A 16402-nucleotide genomic window follows, 5' to 3' on the forward strand; every position below is an offset into this window, starting at 1 on the left:
AAGTTATACTGTGCGCTCTCGCTGATGCATCAGTGACAACAGAGACTCTACAAAGTAGCCAGGTGAGCGAGAGCGCATTGTGTCACAGGGAACACAACCCTGATCACTCTCTCATGAACTGACTAATGAAGCCTGTAGAGCAGGCATGTCCAAAGTGCGGTCCTGGGGACATTAGTGGCCCCTGTACTGATTTTGGGTGGCCCCCATCTGCATTTCAAGAAAGATTTGGTCCACCAGCAAAGGTGGCTAATGCAGATGGAAGATTTTTGTTTTTAATTGGGGCAAAATTATTACAGAAAAGTTAAAATCCTACAGTTGAAAATGTTAAGTGCAATGCAAAGCATTCATCTTTTGATAAACACACTTTTGACATTCTCTTTAATTCCATAGGAACATCTATCCAGTTCAATTTTATTTATATAGCGCCAATTCATGAAACATGTCATGTCGAGGCACTTTACAAAGTCAATCATATTAAACAGATTGGTCAAAATTTTTTTCCTATATAAGGAAACCAGTTGATTGCGTCAAAGTCCCGACAAGCAGCATTCACTCCTGGAGAAGCGTAGAGCCACAGGGAGAGTCGTCTGCATTGTACATGGCTTTGCAGCAATCCCTCATACTGAGCAAGCATGAAGCGACAGCAGAAAGAAAAACTCCCCATTAGCGGGAAGGAAAAAACCTCCAGCAGAACCGGGCTCAGTATGAACGGTCATCTGCCTCGACCAACTGGGGTTACAGAAGACAGAGCAGAGACACAACAAGAGAGACAAAAAAGCACAGAAGCACACATTGATCCAGTAATCTGTTCTACATTAGATGGTAATAGCGGGTGATCTGTCTTTCCTGGATGATGCCTCAGATAACAGAACCCCAGACCAGCTGTACTTACTATGAAGAAAAAAAGAGAGAGAGAAGAAAAAGTTAAAAGCAGAAATGACGACAAGCGATTCAAAACTGGAGAACGGTAGAACTCAGCAGAGTGAGACAAATAGGCCTTGATGTCCTCCAGTAGCCTAAGCCTATAGCAGCATAACTATATAGAGGTAGCTCAGGGTAACATGAGCCACTCTAACTATGCGCTTTGTCAAAAAGGAAAGTTTTAAGATTAGTCTTAAAAGTAGACAGGGTGTCTGCCTCACGGACCAAAACTGGGAGTTGGTTCCACAGGAGAGGAGCCTGATAGCTAAAGGATCTGCCTCCCATTCTACTTTTAGAGACTCTAGGAACCACCAGCAGACCTGCAGTCTGAGAGCTAAGTGCTCTGTTAGGAACATACGGGGTAATCAGAGCTCTGATATATGATGGAGCTGGATTATTGAGGGCTTTATACGTGAGAAGAAGAATTTTAAAGGCATACTATGCAACATTTTTCAGTTAATTAATATGTTCCATACCGTTTTGGATGATTAAATGAGTCATTTCAGGTTGAACTAAGGTTTTCTCGGCCGCCCTGGTGGTCTGTGGGGGAAATACCGCACTTGCAATTGCAGGAGCAGTCGGCCCGCATTCACAGGCTCAGTAGTCTCGTGTGCATCGCGAGAGTCGGTCTTGCTTTACGGCGAGAACTGCTACACGCCCGCAGTGAAAGGTGTGCTCGTTGGTAGCGCAGTGGCGATATTTGTGCAGTTATCATGGCGGAACCAGCGAGAAAACAGCGAAAGCCCATGTTGGAGCAGGCCAGAAAGAGGAAAAGGGCTCTGGACAGAGAGAGGAGTCGTACACGGGTGAACATAGAAGGCTGCAAGGCTGACGCGGACCTCGCGTTTCTGCTGATGCGATTGTAAGTCACATTGTAGGGTTTCCCTCACGCTACCGCCTCGCCGACATTCCAAAAAAATAATAATAAAAAAATAAAACTAACTCGATATGCGCGCCGCTCCGCTCAGCCGGTCAGGGGCGCGAAGTTTGTCTCCACCCCGCTCCGCTCCGCCGGTCAGCGGTGCAAAGTTTGTCTTCCCCTCCGCTCCGCCGGTCAGCGGTGCAAAGTTTGTCACCCCCCCACCCCCCGCTCCGCCGGTCGTCCCAAATTCCTAGGGGAAACACTGCATTGGAATGGTTTCTCTCTCTCTCTGTGCATGTTCATACCTTCACTGTGTTAGTCATTGTTTGTACTGCCGTTTTTTCGACTTTTGTATTCGTTGCGTTCGCCTGTCTGCTAAGCTCAAAACAACCGCGCCTGGCTTGATGGAGAATCCAGAACAGCTGAGCATCTTTACGACAGTGCACTTTTACTTTCGCCCTCTGGGGGGAGCCTCGCTGGAAAATCAACCCCGGTTGCATAGTATACCTTTAAATTATATTCTTGATTTAACAGGAAGCCAATGAAGGGAAGCTAAAATTGGAGAAATATGATCCCTCTTGTTGATTTTCATCAGAACTCTTGCTGCAGCATTTTGGATCAGCTGAAGGCTTTGAACTGCATTTTGTGGACTTCCTGATAGTAAAGAATTACAATAGTCCAGCCTTGAAGTAACAAATGCATGGACTAGTTTTTCAGCATCACCCTGGACAGAATGTTTCTAATTTTGGCGATATTCCTGAGGTGAAAAAAGGAAACTCTGGAAACCTGTTTAATATGGGATTTAAATGACGTGTCTTGGTCAAAAATAACACCAATTATTTTTACTTTATTACCAAAGGCTAAATTAATGCCATCCAGATTAAGTGATTGAGAAGTTTATTGGTCCAAAGATTACAACTTCTGTCATCCAGATTTTCATGTCATCAAGACATAACATGTCCAAGTAATTGATTGGATTCATCAGGATTTATGGATAAATATAGCTGAGTCATCAGCATAACAGTGGAAATTAATCCCATGCTGTCTGATAATTTTGCCGATCGGAAGCATATATATAGTAAGGAGAATTGGTCCAAGGACTGAACCCTGTGGTACTCCACAAGTGACCCTAGAGTTTGAAGATTTATTATTAACATGAACAAACTCAAATCTGTCGATAGATAAGATTTAAACCAGTCTAATGTTTTCCCTTTTTTTAGATAAGAAAAGATTAGATATAGGTCTGTAATTTACTAACTCGTTTTGATCAAGAGATGGTCTCTTAAGTAAAGGTTTAATAACAGCTACTTTAAAAGCCTGTGGTACACATCCATTTACTAAGGATAGATTAATCATGTCTAAAATAGTGCCAATGATCAAAGGGAATATCTCTTTAAACAACTTGGTTGGGATTGGTTCTAACATACAGGTAGAAGGTTTAGATGAAGCTAAAATTTTAGATAGCTCAGAAAGCTCTACTGCTTCTAAACAGTTCAAACACTGTGCAGGTTCTAAAGATTCCTCCAATGCTGCCTCACTTACTGAGGACGAGGTAATCATGTTTGGGAGGAGGCCAATTATTTTATTTTTAATGGAATGAATTTTATTTATGAAGAATCCCATAAAGTCATTACTGCTAAGGGAATGGATGGATCAACGGAGCTATGACTCTGTAAGTTTGGCAACTGTACTGAAGAGAAATCTAGGCTTTGAATCCAATTATTAAAATTGACTAATTGCAGCAAGTGTTTTCAAAGAAAAACCGACCCAAATACTGTTCCTATATTGCTAGACCAAAAAGAGTTCAGTTTATTATTTTTAGGCTCAAATTATTCAAAATAATTTGCAAGCTGGATAATTACAACAAATGAGCAAAATGCTTTTTTAATTTTAGATCTACAATAATTTACAAATTAATTTCCTACAAAAATCTAATTTATTTATTTAAAATGATCACATTTTGTAGAGCAGGTAAAACATTTGCATAATTTTGCTGGTTTTTAAAAATGTATATATATTTTTTGTCCTCCAATTCCTTTGACTTGACAATTTTGGCCGACGTATCGAAAAGTTTGGACACCTCTGCTGTAGAGGTAACTGCAGTAAATGGAGGAAACCTCATTTTACATGTCAGGCATGTATGAGAAAGAGGGGGGGGGGGGGGGGGGGACGTAGAACTTGGAGACCCGGCTCCGTGCTGTTGAAAAACCAGCAGATAGCCGCTCCTTTGCTAGCGCGGAGCCACAAAGAGTAACTTCACGTAGTGATCGAACAGCCGGTTAAGCAGGCCGGCTGGGTGACGGTTCGTAGGAAGCATAGCTCTAGATTTCAGCCCCCAGATCACCACCAACCCGTCTGCGTTTCTAATACATTTTCCCCCCTCAGCGACAGTGAGGAGCTGACCTTAATTATTGGCAGCTCCATAATAAGAAATGTGGCACTAAAGAAACCAGGGACCATAGTTAAATGCCTACCAGGGGCCAGAACGGGCGACATAGAATCCTACCTAAAACAACTGGCTAAGGATAAGCGTAAATACCGCAAAATTGTTATTCACGCTGGCGGTAATGACACCCGGTCACGCCAATCAGAGGTCACTAAAGTTGGTGTTGCTTCGGTTTGTGAGTTTGCTTAAACATTGTCAGACTCCGGAATTTTCTCTGGTCCCCTGCCTGATCTGACCAGTGATGACATGTTTAGCCGCATGTCGTCATTCAACCGCTGGTTGTCTAGGTGGTGTCCAGAAAACGACGTGGGCTATATTGATAACTGGCGAACATTCTGGGGAAAACCTGGTCTGATCAGGAGAGACGGCATTCATCCCACTTTGGATGGTGCAGCTCTTCTTTCTAGGAATCTGGCCGGATTTATTAGTTCTCCTAAATGCTGACAACCCAGGGTCCAGACCTCATCCAAACTGCAAAGCAATAAAACCTCTTCTTTTTGTTGTTTTGTATCGTCCACCACGCCCTTACACTCAGTTTTTGGATCAGTTGTCAGATTTCTTATCTGATTTGGTGTTAAATACTGACAAGGTTATTATAGTGGGTGATTTTAACATCCATGTTGACACTGAATGTGATAACCTTAGTGTAGCCTTTAAAACTATCCTAGATTCAATGGCGTACCGCGCACGTGACGTCACCATCTCAAGAGCAACGCCCATTGCCGCTTTGGTAGGACAAACAGGTAGAGAGCGCCCGTAGCCACCAGCCATTACACGCGCAACTGAAACAGCAATATGACCGCACCGGTGTACCCAGTGCACACATTTCTCCTTGGCAGTCTTGAATTTCGGGGAATTAATGAACAAAACATCCTTCATATGCGGCCGATCAGCATACCTCGAGTCGCTGTTGCACGTTCCTTAGCAACAATGTTTAAAAACCATGGTCTTAGACTTGGAAAAAGCAGTCGTTTTACCGAGTAAAACCAAGGGTAATGCACAGCTCTTTTACAGCGAAACAGCGGAGGACACAGCAAGCTTGCCCTACCGCGTACCACGTGATATGACGTCTCGTCACATCATGTTCTAAAAATAGCTCGCTCGCGGTACGCCATTGGTTTTACTCAAAATGTGCATAAGCCAACGCACTCTCGGCTCCATACTTTAGACCTTGTGCTGTCATATGGCATTGATTGTGAAGAATTAACAGTATTCTCTCACAACCCTTTTCTGTCTGATAATTTTTTAATAACATTTGAGTTTAATCTAACTGAGTTCTCCACCCCCAAAAGAGGGTTCCATTATAGTAGATTTTTATCGGATAATACTGTATCAAAACTTAAAGAGTCTGTCCCCTTTTTAATATCCTCAGTATTGCAAAAATGCCCTGTAGATGGCAGCAATGCCGTTTCTTCCCATTCACAAATCGATACCTTTGCTAACAGTGTGACTTCCTCATTGCGTTCTGCATTAGACAATGTAGCTCCCTTGAAAAGGAAGGTGATTATTCACAGGAAGCTGGCTCCCTGGTTTAATTCAGAGCTGCGTTCCTTGAAGCACAATGTTAGGAAATTGGAGAGAAAATGGCGCTCTACACACCAAGAGGAATCCTACTTAATCTGGAGGGACAGACTATTGTTGTATAACAAGACCCTCCGCAGAGTTAGAGCAGCATATTTTTCATCATTAATTGAAGAGAATAAAAATAAGCCTAGATTTCTCTTTAGTACAGTTGCCAAACTTACCCAGAGCCGCAGCTCTGTTGATCCATCCATTCCCTTAGCTCTTAGCAGTAATGATTTTATGGGATTCTTCATAAATAAAATTGATGCAATTAAAAATAAAATAATTGGCATCCTCCCAAACATGATTACCTCATCCTCAGTAGGTAAGGCACCATTGGAGGAATCTTTAGAACCTGCAGTGTTTGAACTGTTTAAAAGCAGTAGAGCTTTCTGAGCTATCTAAAATCCTAGCTTCATGTAAACCTTCTACCTGTATGTTAGACCCAATCCCAACCAAGTTGTTTAAGGAGGTATTCCCTTTGGTCAGTGGTCCTATTTTAGACATGATTAATCTATCCTTAGTAAATGGATATGTACCACAGGTTTTTAAAGTAGCTGTTATTAAACCTTTACTTAAGAGACCTTCTCTTGATCAGGATGAGCTAGTAAACTACAGACCTATATCTAATCTTCTTTTCTTATCTAAAATTCTTGAGAAAGTAGTTGCTAATCAACTTTGTGAACATTTACAAAGCAATGACCTACTTGAGGAGTTTCAGTCAGGCTTCAGAGCTCATCATAGCACTGAAACAGCTCTGGTGAAGGTCACTAATGATATTCTCATGGCCTCAGATAATGGACTTGTGTCTGTACTTGTCCTGTTAGATCTCAGTACTGCATTAGATACAGTTGATCACAATATTCTCCTACAAAGACTTGAACATACTGTAGGGATTAAGGGGAAAGCATTAGGCTGGTTTAAATCTGATCTATCGACAGATTTGAGTTTGTTCATGTTAATAATAAATCTTCAAACTCTAGGCTCACCTGTGGAGTACCACAGGGTTCAGTTCTTGGACCAATTCTCTTTACTATATATATGCTTCCGATCGGCAAAATTATCAGACAGCATGGGATTAATTTCCACAGTTATGCTGATGACACTCAGCTATATTTATCCATAAATCCTGATGAATCCAATCAATTACTTCGACTGCAGTCATGTCTTGATGACATCAAAAGCTGGATGACTTTAAATTTCCTGCATTTAAATTCTGACAAGACCGAAGTTGTAATCTTTGGGCCAGAGTCCTCAAAAAAATAAACTTCTTAACCAATCACTTAATCTGGGTGGCATTAACTTGGCCTCTGTTAATAAAGTAAAAAATCTTGGTGTTATTTTTGACCAAGACATGGGTTTCCAGAGTTTCCTTTTTTCACCTCCGGAATATCGCCAAAATTAGAAATATTCTGTCCAGGAGTGATGCTGAAAAACTAGTCCATGCATTTGTTACTTCAAGGCTGGACTATTGTAATTCTTTACGATCAGGAAGTCCACAAAATGCAGTTCAAAGCCTTCAGCTGATCCAAAATGCTGCAGCAAGAGTTCTGATGAAAATCAACAAGCGGGATCATATTTCTCCGATTTTGGCTTCCCTTCATTGGCTTCCTGTTAAATCAAGAATATAATTTAAAATTCTTCTCACGTATAAAGCCCTTAATAATCAAGCTCCATCATATATCAGAACTCTGATTACCCCGTATGTTCCTAACAGAGCACTTCACTCTCAGACTGCAGGTCTGCTGGTGGTTCCTAGAGTCTCTAAAAGTAGAATGGGAGGCAGATCCTTTAGCTATCAGGCTCCTCTCCTGTGGAACCAACTCACAGTTTTGGTCCATGAGGCAGCCACCCTGTCTACTTTTAAGACTAATCCTAAAACCTTCCTTTTTGACAAAGCTTATAACTAGAGTTGCTCATGTTACTCTGAGCTACCTTTTATAGTTTTACTGCTATAGGCTTAGGCTACTGGAGGACATCAGGATCTAATTTTCTCACTCTATAGACTTCTACTGTTCTTCTATTATGCATTACGTGTTGTCATTTCTGCTTTAACTTTCTGTTCCCTCTCTTTTATCTTCATAGTAGGTACACCTGGTCTGGCGTTCTGTTAACTGTGACATCATCCAGAGAAGACGGCTCACCCGCTATTACCATCTAATGTAGATCAGATTACTGGATCAATGTGTGCTTCTGTGCTTTTTTGTCTCTCTTGTTGTGTCTCTGCTCTGTCTTCTGTATCCCCCAGTCGGTCGAGGCAGATGACCGTTCATACTGAGCCCGGTTCTGCCGAGGGTTTTCCTTCACGTTAATGAGTAGTTTTTCTTCCCACTGTCACTTCATGCTTGCTCAGGATGAGGGATTGCAGCAAAGCCATGTACAATGCAGACGACTCTCCCTGTGGCTCTACGCTTCCCCAGGAGTGAATGCTGCTTGTCGGGACTTTGACGCAATCAACTGGTTTCCTTATATAGGAAAATATTTGACCAATCTGTATAATCTGACCCAATCTTTATAATATGATTGAACTTTACTTTGTAAAGTGCCTTGAGATGACATGTTTCATGAATTGGCGCTATATAAAGAAAATTGAATTGAATTGAATTGCGCAAAACCTTAACAATGAATAACAAACAATGTAGAATATTTAAAATATAACGATAAAAAATAAAAACTTGTTTGTGCACTTAGCAACACAATGCCTTTCTAGTCCTTCCTAATAACAGTTACAAACAGCAATATAACAAATTTTATAGAAATGTGAACAATATGAATCTTGGTGTTTATTTTACACCAGGTCATCCCTGCAAACTACCTTCCTAAGAACATCTCCTGTTTGATTTATATATTAAACTTATTTTTTGCTACTTAAAAAACGACCATGAAGGAAACTGTCAAAGATGTACACAGACAGGAAGACGCGCTCGTAGCCAATCTACACAACTCTGTTGCTTCAAATGCGCTGCTACTCTTAAACGAAACTTAATTAACATGTCACAAGAGAAAGGAATTTCTTTGTTGTGGGGAGAAGGAGTAAAAAGACTGACCACAGCTGAACATTATTTTCTGCAAAGTTAGGTGCTGTAAGCATAGTGATTGTTTTCATGCACGTACACGACTCTTCATGGTCAGGGGCACTCGCGCAGCGGTGCCTGGTGGCCTGCTAGAGATCATACACGAGTTTTTAGACAGTGGGAAATGAGTTTTATAACAACTTTAAGCAGCTCAACCAACATTTAAAAAATAAAGTTGACACGTGAGTTTCAGGGAGTGAAAGTAAAAACCCTGCACCGCCCGGCTCCTCTGTTCTAAGAGAGAAACAGACGCTGTCCCCTCCCACTCACAATGACGGAGGCAGACATTCAAAGGGCAAATACAGCTAAGTTAGACAGCTAAAAATACAATAAAAGTTGAAAACTTACTCTGGTTGTTAACAGTCTTACAAAAAAACACAAATGTCGGCTGGCTGACATATCGGTTTACCTTTATTTTCATAAGAAATCGATTAACTACCAGAGTCTTTGAAGGGAGAGATCTTATATTTTTTAAACCACATTTGTTTAAATTTTTTTAATCATATTTATTTTCATATTTTTATGATTTGCTCGTTTTTAGATAAGCTTTTAATCTATTTAGTTTTTACCAAGGGAAAACCACTGTCTCAATAGGGTAATGGCTGGGTAACAGTACAGAAGCTCCAGAGAGCTGTGTTAAACTACGACTCTGCTTTCTGGTCTCACCCCAGGGGCTGTCAGCATTTTGGAGAATCAAAGTTTTGAGGATGTAAGAAGAGTATCTATGTTTATGTCCTTAATATTCCTGAAAGAGATAAGTTGAAAAGACTTGGTTATAGAGACAGAGGGGGATGTTGAATGAGAAGAACAAATGATTACTTACTTGAATCAGCTAAGCAGGGGAGAGGCCAGAGAAGTAGATCAGATCCAGGGTACGACCTTTTAATTGCGTGAGAAAGTCAGTGAACTGATTAAATCTAAGATTTTCTAGACATGATAGGAAGTCTCTGGTGAGGGAAATATTATAATTGTCCATATGTAAATTGAAATCCCCCACTAAAGATACATTAGGAGAGAGCGAGAGAAAAGGTGGGTGAATAGAAAGTTCTTGTGTGGCTTGGGGGGGGGGGGGGGGCAGATTACAGCAATGATGGCAGGAGTGGCTTCAGGGAGTTTACATACAATAAATTCTGTCAGTCCTAATCCATGTCGTCCCCTCTGATGTTCTAACTTTTGTTGTGTAAATAAGTGAAAGTGACTAAGATTAATTGTTCGAACAAAAACGAAATAGGAAAATGTCAAAGTGAAGTTGAAATACACTTTGAGCTGCAAACAAACAATAAGCTGTAATGCACTTTACCAGATTTATAGAATAACAGGAAAAAGGAGTGAAATGGAACATTAACAAAACCTGTTTTTTTATTTTGTAATGTTGATTAATGCTCTGTTGTTGTTGTTTTTTTCCAGCTTTTTGACTGCTCAGAAGAACTAAGGATATGGACATGACCAGTGATTGCACAGTAGGGGAAAAATAGTCATAAATAAATCTGGCAACTGGGAAAGAACAGATTTTGTTTTCATTTGCCTCCCTGAGATTTCAGATTTGCTTTTATTCAAAGTCTGTACATGTGTCTATGTGTAATACAATAAAACAGCATTCTACACACTATCTGAGCTTGTTGCAGCAGCCTTTTGTTATACTAACGAACCTTTGTTTTAGATGACTGTTGCTTCTGTCAGTAACATTTTTGTTGGTTAAATGATCAATTTTACTGATGCAGTCACCTTTTTGTCTTTAATTTTTCAGCTTTAAATACAGTTTTAGTCAAATGTAGAAATAATTATCTCAGCGAGTGATACGTATTTGAATTTTAGACATGCACCCCCCATGCACAAGAACAAGGGGGGGGTTAGAGGGTTCTTAAGTCCCTCCTGAAAGGGAGGGCCTTAAGAGGGATTTGCCGTTTTCCCTCCTGAAAATGGCAAATCCCTCTCAAATCCAGCGTTGTTGATCATTACAGATTTCTATTTTGTGGTTGGTTGTTAATCTGATCCAAAGTGAGAACAAATCTTTGCCTTCATGCCTGTTCTGGGTGCTCTCATGTCTATCAAACTGTGCCTGGATCTGTGCCACATGTTTCATAGAAAAATACATTCCCATGCTCCTTCATCGTGCAATTTGATTGTTCATTACTTGGGCCACTGGCCAGGCACTAGCTATGAGTCACTGGGAAGAGTGAACTGTATTGTGAAATTCACCAAAACGTTATGCTGTCAAGCAGCTGACCTTTCCTGTTTGGCTTATGAAATTCAGGAGCTTGATCCGTTCTCCTCCTTGGAGAATTTTTTTGCAGCATCGCACCGCCTCGGTAAATGCAACCACCTATGGCTGATGATTTTTTTTTTTTTATGATTTGGGTTCCTTGCGCCGCTAAAACCGGATCTGTGGCATAGTTAGCGTGAGCCCGGCGTCAGACCTGCTGTGGAGTCAAATGGAGAACCTAATGTGTGTGTGGGTGCAGGAATTGTGGCATAACTCAGGTAAAAAAAAAAATGTATATGCAATAGGAGTAAAAAAAGACAAGTGCCACAAAATTGGCTATTATCAAATATCATCCCTTAACATGAGTTAGGTGGTCCATTTCTCCCAGAGAGCATCACCCTTCTGTTTTTGAAACCTTAGTAAAAAGGTTAAGCTCTCCATGGACTGAATGCTTTTCACTATGGTAAACCCCTGGTTTATATTTGGTTTACCGGCCTGCTGTTACATGTCTATTGAAAACCAATCTTTCCCCAGTTCTGGATTTGGCCGCAAGTTGAGAAGACATTAACCAAGAGGTAGAACAGTTTAAATGCATATTTAATTCATAGAAATTAAATATGGAGACAGAGTATACATTTACCAATCAAGATATTTTCCTCGCACGGTCGAGAAGTCCGTCTGAGTTAAGCTCTGAACAAAGACTTTTTATCAACTTTAAAACTCCTCCTGCTCGGTCACGGGGAGGATGACTCTCTCCTTCTGACCACCCCCTCGGGGCAATAAAACCGCCCTGTTAGTCTACCCAGCAACAGAGAGGGGAGACACCCCTACTAAGATATATTTTCTAATTCTTAACACTTGGTAATAGTTTTTTTTTTTTTTTTTTTTTTTTACTTGGAACCATGAACATTTTAAGATATATTTATCTGCTTTTGTCAGGGTGTAGTTTTGCTTGCTGCACCCTGGAACTGCTTGCACCCTCCTCCTCCCATAGAGCTCCTTTTGCACTGCACCTCTGATAACCTCCACCTGCCGCTCCTAATCAGCCGGACTCAACTCACCTGTCAACACCTGTGCTTAAACGCTCCTCACTCTGCTCTCCCCTGCCGGATCTGACTTATCTCCCCATGGCTCCCGATCCCTCATGATGCTCCTCCTTCCTTCGTCCCTCAAGCCTGCTGCACTCCTCTTCCTCCGTGTCTGTCTGCGACTCTCTCTGCACTGCTGTGCTGCTGGCTCTCCCTCGACATCAGCGCTCTCGCCTCAGGAGGCTCCCAGTGTCCGCCTTGCTCCACAGCACAGTGCCCGCGGTCGTCCAGCTCCCTCCCGTCTGCCCACTCCTGCCATCATCATTCATTTGCTCCAGCCCGGTAAAAACTCTCCGGTTCTCACCCTCCACTACTCATCTTCAATAAAACCCTTAAAACGAAGCTCTGTGTGTGGCTGTTTGGGTTCATCAGAAGTTTTATGACAACTTTAGACAGGTTTGGATCCAAATTACCTGAGTAAAATGAAATGCATGTAATTGTTACATCAAAGCCTAGTATTTCCTTTACTGTTCAATGAACATCTTCCCAATATAAATCTACTGCAGTGCATGCCCACAAAATATGGGTGTTGGCTGCAGGGCATACTCCACACTCTTGCCACCGTTCAGGTGGTTGTCCGATCTATGTTTTTGTTTTGGTGTAATATCTGCTTTTTTTCCTGGAAAAATCTCTCCACAGATGTATGCATAGTGCTAATTTATGTGTCAATTATGACTTTTCAATCATCAGGTGATATTGCAACTCTCAGTTCCTGTTCCCATTCTCCTTGATATAAGATGTAGAGTGGCCCCTTAGATTTGTAAGGTACCAATTTAATTCACCAATGATTTTCCTGTGGTTTTGTTTCATATTCAATACAATTTTATTTATATAGCGCCAATTCGTGAAACATGTTATCTCAAGGCACTTTCCAAAGTGAAATTCAATCAGATTATACAGATTGGTCAAAAGAAATGTCCTAAGGAAATATAGTTGATTGCATCCAGTCTTGGGACAGTCGTCAGCATTGTCCATGGCTTTGCAGCAATCCCTCATAAAGAGCAAGCATGAAGTGACAGTGGAAAGAAAAACTCCCCTTTAACGCGAAGGAAAAACCTCCAGCAGAACCACGCTCGGTGTGAACGGTCATCTGCCTCGACCGACTGGGGGTTAAAGAAGACAGAGCAGACACTAGAGAGACAAACATAACATGGCAGGTCATATATTGAAGATCTTATTTTTGTTTTACCCTATCCCCTTCATTCCCTCCCCCCAAACCCTTTCACTGGTACATATATTTGTAAAGATAAGTATATACGTGTATATTCTCTCTCGATATAGAGACTATAACCAAATGGAAATTAATTCTTTTTCAAGCTCCCTTGAAAAAGAAGGTGATTATTCACAGGAAGCTGGCTCCTTGGTTTAATTCAGAGCTGCGTTCCTTGAAGCACAATGTTAGGAAATTGGAGAGAAAATGGCGCTCTACACACCAAGAGGAATCCTACTTAATCTGGAGGGACAGACTATTGTTGTATAACAAGACCCTCCGCAGAGTTAGAGCAGCATATTTTTCATCATTAATTGAAGAGAATAAAAATAAGCCTAGATTTCTCTTTAGTACAGTTGCCAAACTTACCCAGAGCCACAGCTCTGTTGATCCATCCATTCCCTTAGCTCTTAGTAGTAACGATTTTATGGGATTCTTCATAAATAAAATTGATGCCATTAAAAATAAAATAATTGGCATCCTCCCAAACATGATTACCTCGTCCTCAGTAAGTGAGGCAGCATTGGAGGAATCTTTAGAATCTGCGCAGTGTTTGAACTGTTTAGAAGCAGTAGAGCTTTCTGAGCTATCTAACATTTTAGCTTCATCTAAACCATCTACCTGTATGTTAGACCCAATCCCAACCAAGTTGTTTAAGGACATATTCCCTTTGATCAGTGGCACTATTTTAGACATGATTAATCTATCCTTAGTAAATGGATATGTACCACAGGTTTTGAAAGTAGCTGTTATTAAACCTTTACTTAAGAAACCTTCTCTTGATCAAGATGAGTTAGTAAATTACAGACCTATATCTAATCTTCTTTTCTTATCTAAAATTCTTGAGAAAGTAGTTGCTAATCAACTTTGTGAACATTTACAAAGTAATGACCTACTTGAGGAGTTTCAGTCAGGCTTCAGAGCTCATCATAGCACTGAAACAGCTCTGGTGAAGGTCACTAAGGATTTTCTCATGGCCTCAGATAATGGACTTGTGTCTATACTTGTCCTGTTAGATCTCAGTGCTGCGTTTGATACAGTTGATCACAATATTCTCCTACAAAGACTTGAACATACTGTAGGGATTAAGGGGAAAGCATTAGGCTGGTTTAAATCTTATCTGTCAGACAGATTCCAATTTGTTCATGTTAATAATAAATCTTCCTCAAACTCTAGGGTCACCTGTGGAGTACCACAGGGTTCAGTCCTTGGACCAATTCTCTTTACTATATATATGCTTCCGATAGGCAAAATTATCAGACAGCATGGGATTAATTTCCACTGTTATGCTGATGATACTCAGCTATATTTATCCATAAATCCTGATGAATCCAATCAATTACTTCGACTGCAGTCATGTCTTGATGACATCAAAAGCTGGATGACTTTAAATTTCCTGCATCTAAATTCTGACAAGACCGAAGTTTTAATCTTTGGGCCAGAGTCCTCAAAAAATAAACTTCTTAACCAATCACTTAATCTGGGTGGCATTAACCTGGCCTCTGGTAATAAAGTAAAAAATCTTGGTGTTATTTTTGACCAAGACATGTCATTTAAATCCCATATTAAACAGGTTTCCAGAGTTTCCTTTTTTCACCTCCGGAATATCGCCAAAATTAGAAACATTCTGTCCAGGAGTGATGCTGAAAAACTGGTCCATGCATTTGTTACTTCAAGGCTGGACTATTGTAATTCTTTACGATCAGGAAGTCCACAAAATGCAGTTCAAAGCCTTCAGCTGATCCAAAATGCTGCAGCAAGAGTTCTGATGAAAATCAACAAGAGGGATCATATTTCTCCAATTTTAGCTTCCCTTTATTGGCTTCCTGTTAAATCAAGAATAGAATTTAAAATTCTCCTTCTAACGTATAAAGCCCTTAATAATCAAACTCCATCATATATCAGAGCTCTGATTACCCCGTATGTTCCTAACAGAGCACTTCGCTCTCAGACCGCAGGTCTGCTGGTGGTTCCTAGAGTCTCTAAAAGTAGAATGGGAGGCAGATCCTTTAGCTATCAGGCTCCTCTCCTGTGGAACCAACTCCCAGTTTTGGTCCGTGAGGCAGACACCCTGTCTACTTTTAAGACTAGGCTTAAAACTTTTCTTTTTGACAAAAATTATAACTAGTGACTCATGTTACTCTCAGCTACCTTTATAGTTTTACTGCTATAGGCTTAGGCTACTGGAGTATATCAGGATCTAATTTTCTCACTATATTGAGTTCTTCTGTTCTTCAATTATGCATTATGTGTTGTCATTTCTGCTTTAACTTTCTGTTCTCTCTCTTTTCTCTTCATAGTAGGTACACCTGGTCTGGCGTTCTGTTAACTGTGACATCATCCAGAGAAGACGGCTCACCCGCTACTACCATCTAATGTAGAACAGATTACTGGATCAATGTGTGCTTCTGTGCTTTTTTGTTTCTCTTGTTGTGTCTCTGTTCTGTCTTCTGTAACCCCAGTCGGTCGAGGCAGATGATCGTTCATACTGAGCCCGGTTCTGCCGGAGGTTTTTCCTTCCCGTTAATGGGTGGTTTTTCTTCCCACTGTCGCTTCATGCTTGCTCAGTATGAGGGATTGCAGCAAAGCCATGTACAATGCAGATGACTCTCCCTGTGGCTCTACGCTTCTCCAGGAGTGAATGCTGCTTGTCGGGACTTTGATGCAATCAACTGGTTTCCTTATATAGGACATTTTTGACCAATCTGTATAATCTGACCCAATCTGTATAATATGATTGAACTTGACTTTGTAAAGTGCCTTGAGATGACATGTTTCATGATTTGGCGCTATATAAATAAAATTGAATTGAATTGAATTAATTCAGGGTGCATAAAAAGTCCAAAGGTAGTGTCCTGAATGAAAAATAATAATGGTTACATTTTGTTCATCAGCAAGTATGTCTTATTTTGGTTCCACCCTGTAATTGTCTATATCTGCTGTTCCTAAATGGTCAATCCGACCACCCCACACTCCCTCAAATTTGTCTGGTCTTTGTTTTAAATTATACATTATTTTCTCACTGAGGATACAGG

General features: G+C 40.7%; 1 protein-coding gene across 2 annotated transcripts in view; it reads left to right on the forward strand.

Annotated features, from left to right (window-relative positions):
- Positions 1-10475, forward strand: part of LOC105922527 (prohibitin-2) — a 49744-nt gene extending 39269 nt beyond the window's left edge. For both annotated transcript variants that reach the window (XM_036131659.1, XM_036131660.1), the window contains one exon: positions 10274-10475. In XM_036131659.1, coding sequence (XP_035987552.1) covers positions 10274-10298 — 25 coding nt within the window. In that variant the 3' untranslated portion in view covers positions 10299-10475. The remainder of the gene's footprint in view (positions 1-10273) is intronic.
- The last annotated feature ends 5927 nt before the right edge of the window (positions 10476-16402 follow it).

The sequence above is a fragment of the Fundulus heteroclitus genome, unplaced genomic scaffold, assembly GCF_011125445.2.
Source record: "Fundulus heteroclitus isolate FHET01 unplaced genomic scaffold, MU-UCD_Fhet_4.1 scaffold_45, whole genome shotgun sequence".
Classification (NCBI taxonomy): Eukaryota; Metazoa; Chordata; class Actinopteri; order Cyprinodontiformes; family Fundulidae; genus Fundulus; species Fundulus heteroclitus.